This window comes from Acomys minous, assembly GCF_964271855.1.
Source record: "Acomys minous genome assembly, chromosome: 3".
Taxonomy (NCBI): domain Eukaryota; kingdom Metazoa; phylum Chordata; class Mammalia; order Rodentia; family Muridae; genus Acomys; species Acomys minous.
Window position 1 is genome coordinate 78,165,124 of NC_140485.1, and position 20,566 is coordinate 78,185,689.

Here is a 20,566-nt window from a genome sequence, read left to right on the forward strand (position 1 = left end):
CTGGACTCACTTTGTAGACCAGGCTGGCCTCGAACTCACAGAGATCCTCTTGCCTCTGCCTCCCGAGTGCTTGGAATACAGGCGTGCGCAACCACGCCCGGCCACATTTACTTCTTTAGCGTGTATGAGTGTGTGCCCGTGGGTGGAGGTAGGAGGGCAGCATGCATGAGTTGGGTTTCTTCTTCTAGTCCTGGGATGGAACTCGGGTGGTCAGGTGTGGCAGCAGTTGGCTTTATCCACTGAGCCACCTCACAAGTCCCATAATCCTCCAACGTCTTGTTATGGTCTGATGTGCTCCCTCAAATATGAGATTCTTTGGCTGAGCACAGTGGCGCACGCCTTTAATCCCAGTACTCGGGAGGCAGAGGCAAGTAGATCGATATGAGTTCAAGGCCAGCCTGGTCTACAACAGGAGTCCAGGGCAGCCAAGGCTACACAAAGAAACCCTGTCTCGAAAAACCAAAAAAATATATGAGATTCTTTGATTCCTATTCCATGTGTGTGCGAGCACCTGTGTCTGTGTCTGTGTGCATAGTTCTGTGATTTTACACATGTTTTCGTGAAGCACTTCTGCAAAGGGACTTGTTTGCATCCTCAACGGCAATTTTTCCAGACTTAATTCACTTTATTTTTCTTGTACAAAAACCCGTATGTTGTAGCAACAGCTTGAACCTGGGTCCTCTGAACAGAGACTCTGGTGTGGGTTTTCTTTTTCTTTTTTTTTTTTATTAATTTGTTCATATTACATCTTGATTGTTAGCCCTTCCCCTGTTTCCTCCCATTCTTCCCTCCCTCCCACTTCCCCCCTTCTCCCCTCCCCTATGTCTGTGATTGAGGGAGACCTCATCCCCCTATATATGCTCTAAGATTATCGAGTCTCTTCTTGGTAACTTGCTATCCTTCCTCTGAGTGCAGCCAGGCCTCCCCATCCAGGGGATGTGGTCAGAAAAGGGGCACCAGAGTTCGTTTGAGAGTCAGATCTCACTCTCCACTCAACGGTGGAGAATATCATGTTCGTCAGCTAGGTCTTGGTAGGGGTTCGAAGTTTACTGCCTATTTCTCCTTGGCTGGTGCCTTAGTTTGAGGAGGACCCCAGGACCCAGATCTGCCTGTCATAAAGTTCTTCTTGTAGGTTTCCAGGACCCTGTGGGTCCTACTATTTCCCCATTCTTCCATGCTACTCTCGCCTAAAGTCTCAATAGGATGTCCTCTCCTCTGACCCACTTTCTTGGTAAGTAAAGTTTTTCATGGGACGTATCCCTTGGACTAGTGTTTTGATATAAGTGAGTATATACCGTTTGTCTCTTTTTGCTTCTGGGTGAACTCATTCATTATGGTAATTTCTAGGTCAATCCATTTGTCCACAAATTTCGGGAATTCCTTGTTAAACAAGGAATTTCTGGTGTGGGTTTTCACAAGATGATCAGTGAATTCCTGATAAGGAGACTTAGTGAACACAGTTTCTTTCCAGAAGTCAGGTATCAGATAGCTGTAGGCTTTGGAGATGGCATCAAAGGTGGCCTTGGCAAAGTTGCCCAGGGGCAGTACAGCCCCTGGCTGATGTGTAGCAGTCATCAATACTGGCCATCATCAGTAGCTTCTTGGGCACAGGAGCAGAAAGGATACCAGTGCCTCTGTCCTCAGTGGCATTTTTAAGGGAAATACACAGAGCAGATATCTGGGTGGCCACAAGACTGGGTTTTGGTTCCACTTGGACAACAGTATTTGCAGAGTGATTTCAGGAGAGGGCATGTCTGAGGAATGTGGGAGACTGTGCGGGCCACTGATTGGCTGAGACCAGTAGAAGGGCTACCTGTTACACAGATAGGCAGGCAGGGTGGCAGTCACCTTCCCCGTCCAAGTGGATTCACTTATGTCACCCTGAGAGTCAGAGGGAGGGGTCCAAAGCCCATGGATGGTGTCTGCTGCACTGTGGAGTTTTCTCGAAATTATCCTAAGCTCTAGATTAGCCAAGGAAGATGGAAACAAAGCACCGGGCTCACTCTGTAGAGCAAAAATGCTGTCCCTGTAGCATCTGATAGCTTAGCAGATACCCACGCATCTGCAGGAAGCACCTCCCAGGTCTGGGTGGAGAGTGCTTCTCCACCCCTCAGTCCCAGAAAAGGGGACAGTGTGCTTCTAACCTCCACATGTGTGTTGTGCTATGTACACTCCCACATGTACGCAGGCAGAGACATAGAAAGGAAAAGAAAAGACCTCCTTGACCCACTAGAGGTGACACTGTGGAACTGGGTCTCTGTGACCTTCACTGAGTCTGATGGGCATCTGACGTGTCCGGAGGCAGGGCTTGAAGGGTGCCTCCGCACCAACTTCCTCCGGCAACATTAAACAAACACACTAACCTTCCTCCAGAAAACGTGCTTCCACTGCACGCCTTTCTTCCCTGAACGCTGAGTGGGCATGGTGCTGAAGATCCACTGGGCCTCCTCAGGAGCACGGGAACCCTGAGAGTGCCCAGAAAAGGCTGTGTCGGAGCACCATGGGGCCCTGGGTTAAAGAATGGCCACTATATATATAGCTGGGAGGTGGCGCATGCCTGTAATCCCAGCACTGGGGAGGCAGAGGCAGGCAGATCTCTGTGAGTTCAAGGCCAGCCTGGTCTACAAAGTGAGTCCAGGACAGCCAAGGCTACACAGAAAAATCCTGTCTCAAAAAACAAAATATAAAATAAAAAAGGCCACTAAGGAGGGGACGGTAGGCAGTGGCAGGTGTGCTCATTGTTAGTAGATGCAGTCAAGGTCATTGTCAGTTCTGGATAGGACACCTGTGAGTTTCAAGCATGGGCTTCAGCCTCCCCTGAAATGCTGTGTAATGTGAACACGGAGCCCTCCCAGGCTCTTTCTGACTTCCTGGGGCTGAGACAAGCCTGCACACCTAATGACCTCCCAGCTGATGCCGGCCGTGACTGCTGGAATCACACTTTGAGGCCAGGCTAGAGTTACTTTCAGGTACTTTGGATGGAACCCGTGGTTTAGAACATGGCAAGCACACGTCTCCTACTAAACTACACCTCGGCCCCAAATCTGAACTTTCAAAATGTAGTTCCCACGCCAACAGCATGGGCATTACCCATGAACTTGTTAGAAATCTTTTTATTTATTTATTTATTTTTTTACATATTTACTAATGTACTTGAGTGGAAGTAAAAAAGCAGCTTTCTGATGGAATTGGGTGCGTGTATTCACAGTGGTATGGGAGTAGACAGAAGGCAGCTTTCAGTAGCCAGGCCTCTCCTTCCGCCACTGGGTCCTGAGGATTGAACTGGGGTCTTCAGGCTTGGTGGCAAGCATTTTTATCCACTAAGCCATCCCACTGGCCCAGAAATGAGCCCCACTTTGGAGTCTATAACTGAGAAAGACCCCAGGTGGTGATTCCTATGCCTAGTGCCCTCTGACTATTTGAACTCAGAGCTGCTAAGACTGAGCGCTAGGCTGATTACTCTGGCCAGGCCTGAGTGGGAACACCTGCGTGGGAACACTTGCGCATCCCTCCACATTCATTATTCCGTGGACCAGATGGAGCCAAAGAGGCAAGCAGGACCTCCAGCATGAGGCTCGGGAGGAGAGCAGCTGCTCCCTAGAAACAGGAAAGGGGCGAGGTGGTGCCTCCATGGTCTACGATGCCGTCAGAGGAAACAGAGGCGGGGAGGCTGTGGGGCTGTGAGAACCACAGAGTGTGCAGCTGGGAGCTGTGTCTACAAGGGGCTCAGCTCCCTAGGCCTCACTCTCTGGCCCTGCTGTGCTGGGCAGGAACGCCCAATCTGGCTTCCCTAAAGCAGCAAGGGGTTCCTGTGCCAGTTTCGTGGAGACTGCTGTCCACTGACAACTAAGCTTAATCATCTCAACCTACTCTGACCGCCCTCTGGTGATCCTCCAGGCTGAGAGCCAAGGTGTTAGTGCATGAAATGCCGACAAACTGTCAGGCCGGTGTGCGCATCCGCTGACCGCCCTCACCAAACTTCTGATGGCAAACCCGTAAGTATGCTCGCTTTGTTTTCTGGTGGCCTCGGGAGAAAGAACGGTCCTCTCTGAGACTGTGGGGTGAGCTTTGTAGGTAGGCTCCGGGAGGATGGCTGGTAGTTAGACGGACAAGGATATGTCTAGGATGCCACAGACACACAGTAGGCTCTGGTCCCTCCGACTGCCTCCAGGAGACTTGAAGTTTTTTTTTCAAGATCTCATGTTGCTGCTGGTCTCTTCTATGCGGCCCACTTTTCAGGGGGACTCTTACTCGCTGAAGACAGTCACCCGCAGCATCTCAGTTGCTCTCACAGGGTGAGATTCTAAGTTTGAAAAGGAGTGAAGCTGAGGCTAAAGAGCCCTTGAGCCCCCGAGCTCAGGTCCCAGATACAAAGCCAACCACACAAAATCACAAAAGAGAAAATGGCCATCCTGGCCCTGCAGTGTCTAACCGCTGCCCCAAGCAGCAGGAAGTCATCCTGTGCATGAGATCCTTGCATCCTCTAGACAAGGTCATTGCAATGAAAATGGGATTAGAGAGAAGCACAGCAGCCTGGGCACTGTGCAGTTTCTCTGCCTTTCACCAACACTCTGCCCACCTGCTCGCCGGGACACCAGGCAGTGCCTAAGCACATAGTATGTTGCTCAGACGTGTGACACATCATCTGCTCTCTTCTGTGAATGTGGCCAGCACCTGCTTGTCCTTGGCCTCACTGCCACTGCCTGGGCCTCAGCTTCCCCAGTAGGTACCAGACCAGGAAGAGGAAGTTGCAGAGCCCCGGAGAGGTGCCCAGCAGGTCCACTCTGGCCCAGGGGTCCTGAAGTAAAGCAAGGGAGTTCCTGACCTCCAGTCCTCCCTTCAGCCCTGTGGAGTGGGCCCTAGGGTCCTTCATCACAGGAGACAGTCCAGGTGTCATGCTTTGCCTCGCACAGCTGGTCTGAGTGAGTCCCCCATGCGACCCGTGCAGGCATCAAGCCGAGCACTTAGCCTGAACTTCACACTCATGGCGGCTGACGTGGAAGATCTGCCCTGGCAATGAGCAGATCCCAGCCCTCAGGAGGCAGCAGAACCCTTGCCCTCACCCCAGCTGCCCAACCCCCAAAGTCTCAGAGCCAATCCTGGAGCACCAGCCTGTTTGGTGTTCCTGAACTGTGTGCTGTGGACACTGAGCTCCTGCACAGAAGCAGCGGGACAGTTGCTGTTTGTCCAGATGATGACACGGGGCTAGCACAGAGGAGTGGTCATCCCTGCAGAGCTGGGGCTCTACTCAGTGCAGACTATTCCAGAAAATGGATGTCATCCCTTGGTATGGATGGACAACACCCTCATTCAGGCAGGGTGTGGCCCTACCCTAGGGCAAAGAGCATGCTGACTGTGTCCTCATGGTGTTCTGTGAGCTGCCCCTTCCAACTGCGAACCGTTGGCAGTACCTTGGCAGCTGAATGGAACCAAATGGGTGAAATTATATCTTGTCCCAGAAAGCAATGAGATCATCTGAAAAGAGTGAGAGAACCCACCTCCCACCCCACTGAAACACTTAACATTGTGTTGGATAATCAGCATTTCTCTAGAAACCAAGGATTTGCTTAGACCGAGGACCAGACACTGCAAAACACTGTGGTCTCTTTGATTCACTCTGCTGATGTGTGTTGAGTGCCTTTGGTGGCCTCACTGAATGCTGAGCATAGGACACAGAACTTTAGAGTCATGGCAAGGAATGGCTCCAACTGAGCCTGGTGGCTGTCAAATGGCTATGAAGCAGGGTCACTTGAGCCCAGGAGTTTGGGGCCAGGTGAGGGAACATAGTCCTCAGTTCACAGTCTCATAAAAGCAGAAAACAGGGCCGAGTGTGGTGGCGCACGCCTTTAATCCCAGCACTCAGGAGGCAGAGACAGGCAGATCTCTGTGAGCTCAAGGCCAGCCTGGTCTACAAAGTGAGTCTAAGGACAGCCAAGGCTACACAGAGAAACCATGTCTTGAAAAACAAAGCAGAAGACAGGAGAGATGGCTCAGCTGTTCAGAGTACTGGCTACTCTTCCAGAGGACCTGGGTTCAATTCCCAGCACCCACACGGCAGTTCACACCTGTCTGTAACTCCTGTCTGAGGGACTCTTGACCACCCTCACCTAGACATACACGCAGGCAAAATACCAAGGCACATACAATAGAAATAAATTATTAAACAAATAAAAACTAAAGGCAAACAACAAAAAGAAGCCTCTAAGGAACATGACAGAGTAAGTGAAAAGGGAAGCATTCCTAGAGGAATTTGTCACAAAGGACATTGAAGACCAGGAAGGAAGCGTGGCCCCAGGCCTGGCTTTCCAGGCCATTATCTACCAGACCCAATGGTTGAGTGTGGTTCTCCTCACTTCTCAGATGAGAAAAAGAGGCACCAAGAAGGGAAGTGACCAGTCAGTCACTCAGAGCCCTGCAAGCCACACAGACTGACGCGGACTCCCGGCAATCTTACCCTGTGCTCTGGCAGCATCCTTCTGTTTTTGGCTCCCATCCCAAGCCCTCCTGTTTCCTCTGGCCCATCCCTAACCCTAGCCATGGGCCTTGGCATCCAGCAAAGAGCTCAGTGTCTTCCGACTATCCCTGCCACCAACGAGCAGACTGTGACCCCAGGGCTGAGGAATGGCTCCTCAGGCCACAGGAATTCAAAGGAAGATCAGCAAAGGCTGAAGATTCCTAGAGAGCTTCCTGAGGCAGGGTGGGGCCCAGACAGACCCAAAGGGAATGGAAAAGGCAGGCCAAGCCACCGGAGGGAACACAAGAAAAGGCCCAGAATACTTGAGTGGAACAAGGCCAGTGCCTAGAAAGAATGGGATACAGAAAAAAATCACCTCCACCTTGCCCACGGTCTCAGCTTGGATTTCCTGTCAGTCAGTACAACAGAGTGATGCCTTGCAAGGCCCTGAGAGAACGGCTATTGAGACCGTTTCTTTTCGTGGTGTCTTTTTCTTGGCCCTGATGGGTCAGGTCACATCCCTGTGACAGCCAAGTAGCTGGGTCCGAGCCGGGATCCCAGGCTCTGTCCACACAGCAGCACCCTTTCCAGGTTTCTTCCAGGCGTGTGCTTCTGAGACTCCGCTGAGGAATGATGGGAAGTTTGCCCAGCAGAGGGAAGAGCTTGCCCAGCCCAAGCTCCAACTCCAGTTCGTCTGGCCCAGGCCAGGGACCTGTGTCCACCCAAGCAGGTAGGTCATGCCAGGCCCTTTCCAGGACCTCACTGCCCCTCGGTCCCAGGCTGACAACCCCAACACAACCCTCAGCTTCAACGAAAGCCCTATGTGTACCCTTCCCAGTGAGCCAGACAGGCTCCCAGCATCTGTCGAGTCTGCAGTAGAGGTAAGAACATTATTGGGTTTTTTGTTTTTTTGTTTTTTGTTTTGGTTTCTCGAGACAGGGTTTCTCTGTGTAGCCCTGGTTGTCCTGGACTTACTTTGTAGACCAGGCTGGCCTCGAACTCACAGCAATCCGCCTGCCTCTGCCTCCCAAGTGCTGGGATTAAAGGTGTGCGCCACCACGCCCGGCGAGATAAGAACATTAAATGTGAGGCAATGGGAGTGGAACTCAGTGTTTGATGGGTACTTGATGGGTAGCACACGGGAGCCTGTGGGGTCCACCTGAGCACACGTTCAAAAATGTGCTTAAAGTTGGGCATCAAGTTACTGCAGCAATACAAGCCTATGCTTCTTTCACTTAGAAGGCAAGGAGAATAGTGGTTTATGTCTATCCTGGGTTACACGCTAGAAGAGCCTTTCTTTCATTTTATAACGGGGGGTGGGATTGTCTTGTTTGAAAACAATCTCCATGGAAATAGCCAGGCAGGTTTGACCAGACACTATCGAAATGTGTGTGGAGCCATGGTGGTCCAGAGAATTAACCGCCACAGATACCAAGATTATCCAATCCCATCAGCACTGTTAGGAGGGACATGAGGAGTAGTAACTAACTACACCAGAGCCAAGCGTCTGGCAGAAACTGTTGGTCCTCAACCCCCAGACCCCTCAAAGTGATGGGTTTCTTTTCCTGTTCTCCACCCAAGTCTCTTATCTCTCTAGTTCCAGACTCCGCAGGGCCAGGACACCCTGAGCGCCTTTGGAGCCCTTGGGGCCCCTTTATCTGCAGTGAGAGACTTGGAGACCAAGCCCCTCACAACCCTCTTTTCACTGAGCTAGAGGCAGGGGGCAGGCCGCCAGGTCATCCTGGTGCTCCTGAGGGTGGCGACCACCCCTGGCAGCTGTGCCTACAGGGGGGTCTATCCTCCCTTCCACCCGGTCTCAAGGAAAGGAGGGCATCTCTCAGGGGAGCTGCCTTGTCTCAAGAGGAATATGAGTTTTGACTAGCTCGGTCCAGAAGCCATTTGTGCCCCAGGCCTGCCTCCATCTTAAACTTACTGAGGCTCTGCCGGGTGCCAAGAGAGCACAGTGGACAAGCTAGGCCCGGTCTCACTGGGTGACGGTTGTGTTAGGTTTGGTGGCAGTGCGGCAGGCATGGGAGTGTGTGGAGGGGCAGGTCAGAACAGCCTTATTGAAGAAGCCAAATGCGAAGTTGGGCCACTGGGCCACTGGAGGCTCACCCGCCAGGCCTGCAAGGCCACAGGTTTTAGGAGGGCAAGAATCCTTACCAGGCTTCGTTGGAGACCCTGGGGTCTGAGAGGCTTCCTGCTGTGGGGTTTCTGCTCACCTTTTAAGAGGGAAAATGTGGGAGCCAGTTCTTTCCCACCTGCAGCAGAGAGCCCTCCACCCCACCTACCTCCTGGATCCTTGTCTGTCTGTCTGTCTGCTCTCCCTCCCCGACTCCTGGGTCTCAGCTTCCTCTTGAGAGAGCATCCCAGAGTCCTGTGGGACCTTGGTACTTTGGGAGCTCCTTGTAAACAAAGAACCCTTTCTGTTGACCTTGCCTGATTTTCCTGGCATCCTGTAACCATGTGCTAGCAAGTCTTGCCTTTGGGGGATCCTTACTGAGAAAGGAGAAGAGGAAGGAAAGAGAGGAGAGGCGTTGAGGTAGCTTGCAACGACACTTGCTGGCTCTTCCGCCTTAGGGAAGGATTGCTAGACTGGGTGGGCTGGCTGGCCGCTGCTTGCTCCCTGATGGCCAGGCCAGCCTCCAGATTCGACTTCGTGTCCACTAAGTGACTGGTGACTTAGCTTCACTCTGGTTCCACGACCCATGCCAATCCCTCCTCCATTGGAACCCTCACCTCCCAGGAAGCTGGGGCCCCCCTCATGCCCCCTCCTCCCCAACCTGGGCCCGTGAACAGGGTCCTGTGGAATTGGAATGTTATGCCCTTCTCCTTGCTGAGACCTGCATCAAGGTCTTGAGACCTTCCTGCAAAGCAGAGACAACCAGACACACCGACGTCAGGGCCCACTAAGAAGTAAAATTATGGAGGAAGCTCCCAGTAGGGCCTGATGTGCAGTCAGGGTTAGCAGGACTCTTAGCCACATGCTCCCGTAGGGCACTTGCCCTGGTCAGGCCTGCAATAGCAGCTTCTGTGGCATTTCTGAGGGATGGCACGGGCCTTCACTCACTGCCCCGGATATAGGCCATTGGGAATCCAGCCTGCGTCTGTGCACAGTGCTCTAGAGTTACAGAACCTCTTTACATGGGCATTTCTCCGGGGGCCTGACAGAGGAGCAACAAGGAAACCAGAATCAGATGTGTGGGAACGAACCTCACCCTGCAAAGGGAGGTTACCCTCCGCTTGCAGCCTGTTTTCTGTCTCCTGGCAGCACATGGCAGTGCTGGTGCTCATAGACTTCAGGCCTGGAGCCCCAGGCTGAGCTGTTAGCCTTCCTGAGCTCCTCCCCCTGCCCTCAGAGCTGCTGTGTGGTCCCACCACTAGACTTCAGAGGCCCACCTCAGATCCATGTCGATAAGGGCTTCTAGCGGCAGTGGGGGTTTTTGTTTTGCTTTGCCAGGGTGCTAGGGATGGGACCTGAGCTATGTACATTCGAGGCAAGTGTTCTATTACACAGCGCAGCATCCCTTGGCCCTGGGCTGTAGGATTTTAGTTCCCCAGCTAGAGATTTCCTTCATCAAACTCTGTCTAAGACATCCAGGGAGGCATGCCAGGATCCTGGTCCTCAAACTACATGACCTGAAGGCCTTCATGGGAACCCTCCAGAGCTATCTGGGCTCTCCCAAACCCTGTAGAGCCTGCCGGAAAGATTTTTCCGCCCCCACTGTGCGTGCCCGTGGGAGGAGTAAATGAGGGGAGCCAGGCCAAGGCAGGGATCAACCAGACTTCACATCTTGAGAAAAGACTGACCTAGTGGGTGTGTCTATCCCTCTATCTAGAGAGAAGCAAAGTCACAGCTGTGGCCCTGGGCAGTTTCCCAGCAGGTGAGCAGGCCGGACTATCTCTGAGGCTCGGGGAGCCACTGAGCATCCTCTCTGAGTAAGTCTCCAACACTGGGCCCCTGAGGTCACACTGTGGGAGAAGGGGCCCTTCCACAGCCAGCAGGGAGGCACAGGGCTACTCTTGGAGGGCTCCCATGTGACCACGCCCTGGGTGGTTTTCTGGCAGCTTGACACACCCGCAGGGGAAGAGGCAGTGAGGTCAGGCTTTGGAATAGGCCCACCTGCCAGGCCCTCACCTAAAGAGGAGCCTGGTGTAGGGAATTCTGGGAAATGACTAGAACAGGTGCTGTAAGTCTGGAGAAGGTTCTTGACAACTCCAAATGAAGCTGGTACCCACTGTGATCTCCGGACAGGGAAGGAGACTGGTGGACAGTCCTGTCGGAAGTGTCTGGCCAAGAGTACCACATCCCCAGTGTCCACGTGGCTAAAGTCTCCCACGGGTGAGTACCTGGCCCAGGCCTACATTAGAGACCTTCCTACACTCTTCCCACAGTGTTCACTTTACACAGAGCCACAAACTGAACAGAGCCTGGGCCCTGCCTTCTGAAGGAGCAGACAAGTGTCATGTCTTGTTCAGCTTGGCCCATGAGACCCAGGAGCAGAGAAGGCCCCATAGAGGAGGTGTTGTGGTGTGGGGCTTTGGGCCAGGATTAAGTGTAGAGGCCACTGAAGGGGACACAGAGGACACAGGCGGTCTCTAAGGACATCCTAAAGTGGATCACGAAGGTGAGTGGATCCACAGTCGAGCTAGAGGCATGGGCGGTGTTAGGATTCAGGCTGGTAGCAGCCTCTGCTGTTAGCTTTGCCGCACCCAGGACACTTGGGAACCAAGTCTCTAGGCAAAGAACAACTGGGGCTGCCTTCATACGGCTGCTCCCCAAAGTCTCTGGAACAGGCCCCCCTGAGAGCAAAGCCAGAAGAGACCTCTGAACTGCTGAGACATGCTCTGCATGGGACAGAAAGCGTCTAGGCCCAGAGGGCAGGGGAGAGAAGATCTCAAGGTCATACAGAGAGCGGTGTGGAAGAAGTCTCTTAAAAAAAAAAAAAAAAGAGGGGGGCTGGAGAGATGGCTTAGTGGTTAAGAGCGCCACCTGCTCTTCCAGAGGTCCTGAGTTCAATTCCCAGCAACCACATGGTGGCTCACAACCATCTATACTGAGACCTGATGCCCTCTTCTGGCTTACAAATGTTCTTGCAGACAGAATACTATATACATAATAATAAATAAAATCTTTTTTAAAAGCTTTTTTTATTTATTATTTATACAGTATTCTGCCTACATGCATGCCTGCACACCAGAAGAGGGCACTAGATCTCTACATGGCTGTGAGCCACCATGTGGTTGCTGGAAATTGAACTCAGGACCTTTGGAAAAGCAGGCCGTGCTCGTAACCTCTGAGCCATCGCTCCAGGCCCAGGAAGGAGTTTCTTAAAACCCACAAGCCTACCCTGTCCCCTCTCTGCTCCTCCAGGTGGCTGTATGAGGGCCTGAGCCGGGAGAAAGCTGAGGAACTACTCTTGTTGCCTGGGAACCCGGGAGGGGCCTTCCTCATCAGAGAGAGCCAAACCAGGAGAGGTGGGTAAGCTCAGCGCCCAACCCGCCACCCCAACTCTCCAGAGCAGGCTCAGGATAGGAGACCAAGGAGGGCAGACTGTTGCCATTCCAGTCAGCAGAGGTTGCTTGAGTCCAGCCAGGAAAAGGCCCTAAGGTGGAGCCAGGCTATGAGGGCAAAGGAAAGACAATTTCCCTGGAGCAATCAAGGGGAGACTTCATGGAGTGAGTTCCTAGGCTTGGAGCTGAGCCCCATTGCTCCATGAGGACCCTCTGACAATAGGGCAAAGTGGGTATGACTCTACAGACCAGAATCCGAGCTTAGTCTATACGATTCGGCAACGGGGATTTCCTCTGACGGGCGGTGGTGAGCCCTCCGTCCCGAGACAGCACATGATATGATCTCTTGGCAGATGTTCATCACGAGCCGCAGGGTAGCAGTGCGGAGTTTGCTAGGGATGGCCTAAGGGAGGAGACACCCGAGAGTGCAGGCCGACCTCTGTGTGTGCCCTAACTGAACTTACTGAGCTGGGCTGCAGGGGCCTTGTGCTCAACCTCCGCTCGGCGCGCACTTCCCCCAGGGGCTTTCTGGAGTATCTTTTTCCAGCCTCTCCTGCTCATTTCCAAGAACTATCAACCCCTGCACTCTCACACACACCCATTGGCTGGCTGCAGGTGGTGGTGGGGCAGCTGGCCCCAGTGCGGCAGCCACAAACAGGAAGCTTCCGTGGTGGTGGTGGTGGTGGGGACGGGGACTGGAGCCCTGCATACCTACCAACTGTGAGCTAGAAGAGCCACAGGAAGTGCTCAGTGCTCAGCCACCCACCCCACCCTAGCCCTGGCCTGGTGCAGCCCGAAGGGGTCTAGTGACCACCCCTTGTGCCGCATTCATCCTGCCCTCTTGATTAAGAAGGAGCGTATTCACTTGGGAGGCAGAGGCAGGCGGATTGCTGTGAGTTCGAGGCCAGTCTGGTCTACCAAGTGAGTCCAGGACAGCCAAAGATACACAGACAAAAAAAAAAAAAAAGCATATTCAAGGGGAATTCGTGCAGTGGTAAAAGAGAAGCCAAGAGAGAGTCCCTAAAGATCTTCAAGGACCTGGGAGGATCCACAGTCAGGCTGGGACCCAGTGGGGGTTGATCATAAGGCAACTCCCATGAGAAACAGAAGACCCTGAGTTACAGCACGGTGGCGCATGCTCTAACCCAGCACTCCAGGAGCCAGAGCCCAGGGGATCAAGAGTTCAAAGTCGCTCCCAGCTACATAGAGACTTCAAGGCATACTTACTGTTCTGCAGGAGACCCAGTCTCAATAGAGAAAGCTGGGAGTACTGGTAATTCCTGCCCTCAGGAGAGGCAGGAGGATCACCCAGGAATTCAAGACCAACCTAGGCCAGTAGTGAGTTCCAGGCTTAGCTGGAGGTACAGAGTAAGGCCCTCAACTATAAAATGAAGTAATGAAAGGCAGAGGGGGCTGGGAGATGCCACAGTCCAGAAAGTGTTTGCTTTGCAAGCGTGTGGACCTGACTTCAAGCTCCAGCACCCATGTAAAAAGGCATGGCACGTGACGTATGCTTGTAATCTTAGCACTGGGGAGGCAGGACCACAGGATGCATGGGGTTCGCTAGCTTGCACAAAAACTTCCCGGGATGACCTTTTAGAATGGTTGTCTCCCAGGCACTGACTGCAACCTTTCCTCAGGGCTTCCTTTCAATGGCACGGCTTAGGCTAGAGGACATACCTACCTAGCTCAGGCAAAGAGATCACTTTAGTTCGTCCCTTATAGAGCTGGGTGGGGCGTGGGGAGGGATGTCTCTATCCTGGGATGTAACAGAATTGCTAGCAGGACCGCTGCATGCACAGCGGGCTGAGGCTGGGGCCGGGACTGAGCACGCTCCCCTCGCACTGTTGGCCTGGGGAGCTAGCTCACCTGAAGAAGCAGCTCTTAGCTGTCCATTGGAATCACCTGGGAGATGCTGATACCTTGGACGCCTCCACCCCAAACTTGAGCTGGTCAGGGATGATATGTCGTGGGATCTGGAATCTGAAAAAGTGCTCCGCACCGGACAAGGCAGGTTTGCAGTTAAGTAGAGCATCTTAGAAGCCCCAGTGTGTGCTGGAGTGAGGAGTGTTGGGGGCTCGGACCAGATTCAGACACTTTAAATTAGGTATGTCCTAGATGGCCGTGTGAAGGTTTGTTCTGTGGGTTGTGGGCCAAAAAAGTAAAACTGACACTAAGTTCTAAGGTCCTGAGTGATGTCATGGGGCTTCTCCGTGTATCCTTGGCCCTTTGTAAACCAAGTTGGCCGTGAACTCAGAGATCCACCTGCCTCTGCCTCCTGAGTGCTGGGATGAAAGGTGTGCACCATGAAACCTGGTGGCTCTCAGGAGTCATTGGGAAGCTCTGGACTGTGTGACAGGGGCAGCTCTTGCCGTCACAGACCCACTGGGGACAGAGGCCTGAAATCTGCCTCCCTCTCTGGGTGGTTCTCGGAGGATGTACTAGGGAAGCCAGGCCGAATACAGATGAGTGGTGAGAGAAAGACCTTTACTTACATCCTGTGCATTTTGTCACATACGTCACGGTAACCGCTGACTGGCCGACACCAGGATCAGCTCTTCTAATTCTCTTTCTGCGGTATTCTTTATTTTGAGGCAGCGTCTCACTAAGTTGTTCAGGCTGTTGTTGAATTCATTCTGCGGCTCAGCCAGGCCCTGTGATCCTCCTTGCCTCCACCTGAGTAGCTAGTGTCACAGCGTTCAGCCTGGACCCGAGGCCAGTGCAGCTCTGAGGCTGAGGAGTGGAACTACGTGTTTAACCAAGGAGGAAAGCCTGCAGGCCTGAGCTCTCAAGAGAACCCTACCAGCCACCCCAAACCCCGCCCCCCATCATCTCAGAGTCCCTCTAGCTTACCTGGTCATGATCTAGGCCTGGGGAGAGCCAGGCTTGAGTTGGCCCCAAAGTATTGCTTTATGAAAGAGTCCTAAACCTGCACAGGCCACAGAACTGCACCAGAGAGCTGTGCTGGGATTAAGGACGGGTTCCAACAAGCATCCTTCCTCCACTCCCTGTTGCCCCCTTTGTGTTGGATGCAGTAAGGGAGGTCAATGAGAAAGAGGTAGCTCCTCCATCCAGGAGCTAAGCTCTGGCCTCATGGCCATGACTCATGGGCAGTTGTTCAATGTTTTCTACAAGAAGTGCAAGGACAGTGAGTCTTTAGTCAGCTCACTGTAACCTCAGCCCTGGGAGGGAGAGGCGTAGAGATCACAGTGGAAGGCCAGCTTCAGCTATGCAATGAGCCACTGTCAATAACCAAGCACTAGGACACTCAAATCCAAGGTATAAAACAGAAAGCAGGATCCCAGCCACAGCCTCAGTGGCAGAGTGGACAGTGAGCAAATGAGTAAGGAAGTGTCCATCTCCTTAAGAGCCACAGGAAAGCGGAAAGCAGAATTGAAGGTGTGTCTGTGGGGTCAGTGCGCATGTGCCTTGAGGAAAGACTTCTCTGCCTAGAGCCAGTGGTCCAAGGAGAGGGCAGATTCTGGAAAGCCTTTCAAAAGTGAGGACTTTGATTATAAATTGACAGGGAGGCCAGGCAGTGGTGGCACATGCCTTTAACCCCGCAGCACCTGGAGGCAGAGGCAGGTGGATCTCTGAGTTCAAGGCCAGCCTGGTCTACAGAGTTCCAGGACAAACAAAAACAAGTAATAAATGTGACAGGAAGGGCTCCAAAGAGGAGTGACCTACTGCTGTAGGTGACAAGTTGGAAGTGGGAAACCACGTGGGAAGCAGTCATTCACTCTGTCTGGTTGAGATGTGGCCTGATCCCAGGTGTTCTCTAAACATAGCCAGGTAAGGATTTCTGACAGGTTAATTTTGTTGTAGAAAATATAAAAAATATCTAATAATGTTTGTTATAAAATTAGCCTACAATTATTATGGCGGTATTAACTATCTGGCTAGCACAGATAATAGAGGCACAGACACCGGCTGTATTTAGAATAGCCTCCTTTTCCCGGGGCCTGGGCAGGTATTAACCCTTTAAACCTCCTTATCACTTTCCAGCCTCCCCCAGGCCATCTGCTTTAGTCATTCCTAGCTGGGCTACTTCCCTTTCATGATCCAAGTACTTGCTTACGTTGTCCATCTGGGCTGCTCCCTCCATCCAGGCTGATCTGGCCAAGAGCTCCTCTCCATGATAACCCATCATGGCAGCCCTGCTTCCTCCTCCTTCTCTCTTACCCAAGATCCTTCTTCTCTCCTGGAAGCCTGAGAACTTGGCCATACCTCCTCGCTCTGCCCTGGCCAGGTGTGTAGGCATTTATTCAGCCAATCAGGAATAACTTGAAGGCAAGGATTACAAACATCATTTTGGGGTGAGTGTCTGCTCATTAAAGACAGCAAGGAGACCTGGTGCGGGGGTGGAGGGGGTAGGGGGAAATTAGCAATCAAATACAAACACCAGACCAGGTTGTTATATACTTTTCTATGGCTGCGGCAAAATAATACGACTCAAAGGGGAAAAGGTTTTTCTTGGCTCATGGTTTCCGAGGTTTCTGCTGACAGTCACCTGGGCCAGTTGCCTTTTAGGTCTTTGGCAAGATATTTTGCCTCATGGTGGAAGAATGTGATGGAGAAAAGATGCTTGTGGCAGCCAGGAAAGAGAAAAGCTTGCTGGGAGAAGCCCGAATCATCACGACCCTGCCACTTCCCAAAGGTCTCTATCACTGCCGCACTGGAGTCATGCCTTCACTCCAGGGCCTTTGGGAAGGCATTGCGGATCCAGATCAAGCCAGTATGGGAGGAAGCAGTCAGTGACTCCAGAGTTTGGGGCTTAGTGATGGAGGCATGAAGGCTGTCTGTGAAGGCGGGAAGATGGCCGAATAAATCAGAACCATCCCTGGGGAGAGAGACTTCCTTCTTTAGAAGGACAGTGTGTGTCGTGCAGGTGAGAGAAGGGTCTGCATAGAAGGTTGTCTTAAGTGTTCTGTTGCTGTGAAGAGACACCATCACCACGGCAACTCTTATAAGGAAAACATTTCCATGGGGCTGGCTTACAAGTTCAGAGATTTAGCTCATTAACATCATGGTTGTGAAGCATGGTGGTGTGCAGACAGCCAGGGTGCTGGAGAGGGAGCTGAGAGATCTACATCTGGGTCGGCAGGGAGCTGGGAGAGTGAGATGCTGGGCCTAGCCTAAGGATCTGAGCATAAGGATCAAAGCCCACCTGTGACACACTTCCCTTTAATAAGGTCACACCTACCCCAACAAGGTCATGCCTCTCCCTAATGACCAAGCATTCAAATACATGAGACTATGGAAGCCATTCATAGTCACCAAAAAGAGAACAGCAGGGGCACAGGGCAGGGTTCAGATAGACCAGGATAATCATTAACCCTCAGTGTCCCTTTACTCTCAACACTCAGGTGGATCTCTGTGAGTTCAAGGACAGCCTGGCCTACAAAGTGAGTCCTGGACAGGCAGGGCTACACAGAGAAAACCCTTCTGTCGCCTGAGTCTTTCTTTATCCATGCAGCCAGTACTTAATGCTTACACCACCTCACCCTTTCTGAGGACCACAGAATCATATCTATTACAACCAATAGTTTTTGTTCTGCCTTAAACCCCAACATCCCCACCAAGGCTGGGCTGTAGCTATTTTTTCCTTCTTTCAACCTAGGCAGGGCTGACCTCATACTCAACCCTGACCTTTCCTCTCCAGGCTGCTATTCGCTGTCCATCCGACTCAGCCGCCCTGCATCTTGGGACCGGATCAGACACTACAGGATACAGCGTCTTGACAACGGCTGGCTGTACATCTCACCACGTCTCACCTTCCCCTCACTCCACGCCCTGGTGGAACATTACTCTGGTATGGCTTTTTTTTTTTTTTTTTTTGGCTTCCACCATAACCTGGCTGATGGGCGCAGGGGGCAGCCAGTTGGGCCCTTTAGATGCTTGACCTGCTGGGGTGACGTAGACAGAAGAGGCACTTCTGCTGTCTATCCTTATGCCGCCCCTGTGCTGAGCTGTGGGTGGGAGCTGTCTCCATCCCAAGCTGACGAAGAACTACAGGCCCATTGTGAGGTTGGTCCGTGTCACTGGCAATGGTGGCTCCAAATCAAATGCCCTGCAGCTGAGTTCTCTCCACAGGAACCAGACTGCCACCCGAGTCTTTATCCATGGAGCCAGTATGTAATGCTTACACCTCACCCATCTGGGGTGCAATGCAATCCTTAGCAATTCTGGTGCCTGTCCTGTAACCAAGTTGTCAAGGAGACAAAACGGGAAACGTTGCCAGGCGGTGGTGCCCAGCTTTAATCCCGCATTAGGAAGGAAGACACAGGCAGATCAGAGTTTGAGGCTAGCCTGGTCTATAGAGTGGGGACAGCCAGGGTTACACAAAGAAACCCTGTCTTGAGGGGAAAAAAGCAGAGAGGGGCACTGTGAGATTCTACGAGATGGTTCTACACAGTAATCTGACAGGGTCAGGCTGATCACTCCTCACTTGCTTTATTCAGTTTTACACTGAACTAAGTATCAGGTAACTTTGCCTAGATGAACTTTTACCACACCTTAGTCTTTATGAGCCCAACAGCTTGAGACTTCACTTCCTATTACTTTCTGGTGACCATACCCTCAACGTGCCAAGCACAGAAAACTGTCAGGGCAGGTATCATATCATGGGTTTGGATCTCCTCCACAGAGCTGGCAGATGACATCTGCTGTGTCCTCAGGGAGCCCTGTGTCCTCCAGAAGCCTGGCCCACTACCTGGCAAAGATACACCTCTACCTGTGACTGTGCCGACATCATCACTAAATTGGAAAGAGCTGGATAGGTAAGGAGTCCCAAAACCATGAAGGCAGAATAAAACATGGCCGACCACAGCAAGCAATACCATCTAAGCCAGGCGTGGTGGCACAGGCCTATAATCCCAGCACTTGAGGCAGAGGCAGGTGGATCGATGAGTCAAGGTCAGCCTGGACTACAAAGTGAGTCCAGAACAGCCAAGGCTACACAGAGAAACCCTGTCTCAAAACAAAACAAAACAAAACAAAAAAAGATACCTTCTAGAGTCCATCCCAGGCTGGACAGGGCAGTGTCAGGGAAAAGGGAAAAGGGAGGCGCAGACCTCAGGGCAGCCAGGGTGAGAAGATGGTTAGAGCAGATGGGTGAACAGAGTCCCCCATAGGGAGGTAAAGATGGAGTCAGATCAGTTAACAGATGAGCCCACCATGGGAAGTGGTGGCGCACACCTTTAATGCCAGCACTCAACAGACAGAGGCAGGGGGATCTGTGAGTTCCAGGCCAGCCTGGCCTACAGAGTGAGGCCAGGACAGGCAGGGCTACACAGAGAAACCCTGTCTTAAAAAACAAGAGAAGCCTGAGGTTGTCAGCAGGAGTGGCACGTACTGTTCTAAGGGGAAGTGAATCCTCTACCCGCTTTCCCCCATCCACAGCAGCATCTTACTTCTGGAAGCACCTGCCAGTGGGGAGGCATCTCTCCTCAGTGAGGGGCTCCGAGAATCCCTGAGTTCCTACATCAGCCTGACTGAAGAGAACTCCTTGGATGATGTCTAGTCCAAAACAGAAAGCAAAGGGAACCAAGGCCACGGCACCTAGAACTCCAACTGGCTGGCCCTGGCAAAGCACCCCAGAGGCGAGGCTGTGACTGTGGAGAGTGCTGGGGTGTGGGGCACAGAAACGTTCCGGGCCCCACCTGGACCTTCTGCTTCTTTCTCTCTGGATTCTGATAAGTAATTTATCTCATCCCAAGGCCTCATCCCCACCTACAACGTCTAGTCCATGTGCAGCAGTTCAAAGCAGGGCTAGTTAGGCCTCTACAGAGCAAGTTACCAGCCCTACTAAAAGGCAGAAAAATCACCACTGGCATGAGAGAAAAATGTATTAGGAAAACTCACAAGTCTCATTCAAAAGTGCCATCAGGGGGCTGGAGAGATGGCTCAGTGGTTAAGAGTACCGCCTGCTCTTCCAGAGGTCATGAGTTCAATTCCCAGCAACCACATGATGGCTCACAACCATCTATAATGTAATCTGATGCCCTCTTCTGGCCTGCAGATGTACATGCTACTGTATACATAATAATAAATATTAAAAAAAAAAAACAACAACAACCTCCTTGTGAAAGGAACTTAAAAAAAAAAGTGCCATCACACCTCAGATGGATGTGAGGATGGCTCAGAAAGCAGAGCACTTGATGGCTTACCACAGCAGTGCCAAGCAGGCCAAGATGAACACTCCAGATCTTCCTGTCAAGTCCCTTCTCTCAGATTCTACTTCATTTAGTGTTCATCCAAACACAGCCAGGTCCTCCTCATACCCCATCTTGCCATCTGGTGGTCAAACACAAAATGACACCATTTCCACCTCACATCTAGACCTATCTAGGTGCTGGGTCAGGACATCAGGAGTAGACCCTCTCTAAAATGCCAAAACCAAGGTAACAGCCTTCACCAACTACTTCAGCCCGAGGGAGGCGAGGCAAGGAGAGAGAGAAAGAGAGAGAGGTGGGGAGAGAGGAAGGGAGGCAGAGAAGAAGGGAGAAAGAGAGGGAGAGAGCAGAGAGGGAGGGAGAGGGAGAGAGAGAGACGGGTGGGGTGGGGAGAGAGGGAGGTATGGAGGAAGGGAGAGAGGAG

The 20,566-nt window shown here is 52.2% G+C and overlaps 1 protein-coding gene across 1 annotated transcript; it reads left to right on the forward strand.

Moving 5' to 3' along the window:
• Positions 1-847: 847 nt before the first annotated feature.
• Positions 848-20,483, forward strand: SLA2 (Src like adaptor 2). Its single transcript, XM_084775725.1, has 8 exons — positions 848-3,995; positions 7,046-7,184; positions 10,294-10,393; positions 10,710-10,796; positions 11,829-11,932; positions 17,631-17,780; positions 18,615-18,747; positions 19,370-20,483. Exons 2-8 carry the CDS (start codon positions 7,085-7,087, stop codon positions 19,488-19,490), a joined length of 795 nt encoding a protein of 264 aa, XP_084631851.1. The 5' UTR covers positions 848-3,995; positions 7,046-7,084; the 3' UTR covers positions 19,491-20,483.
• The last annotated feature ends 83 nt before the right edge of the window (positions 20,484-20,566 follow it).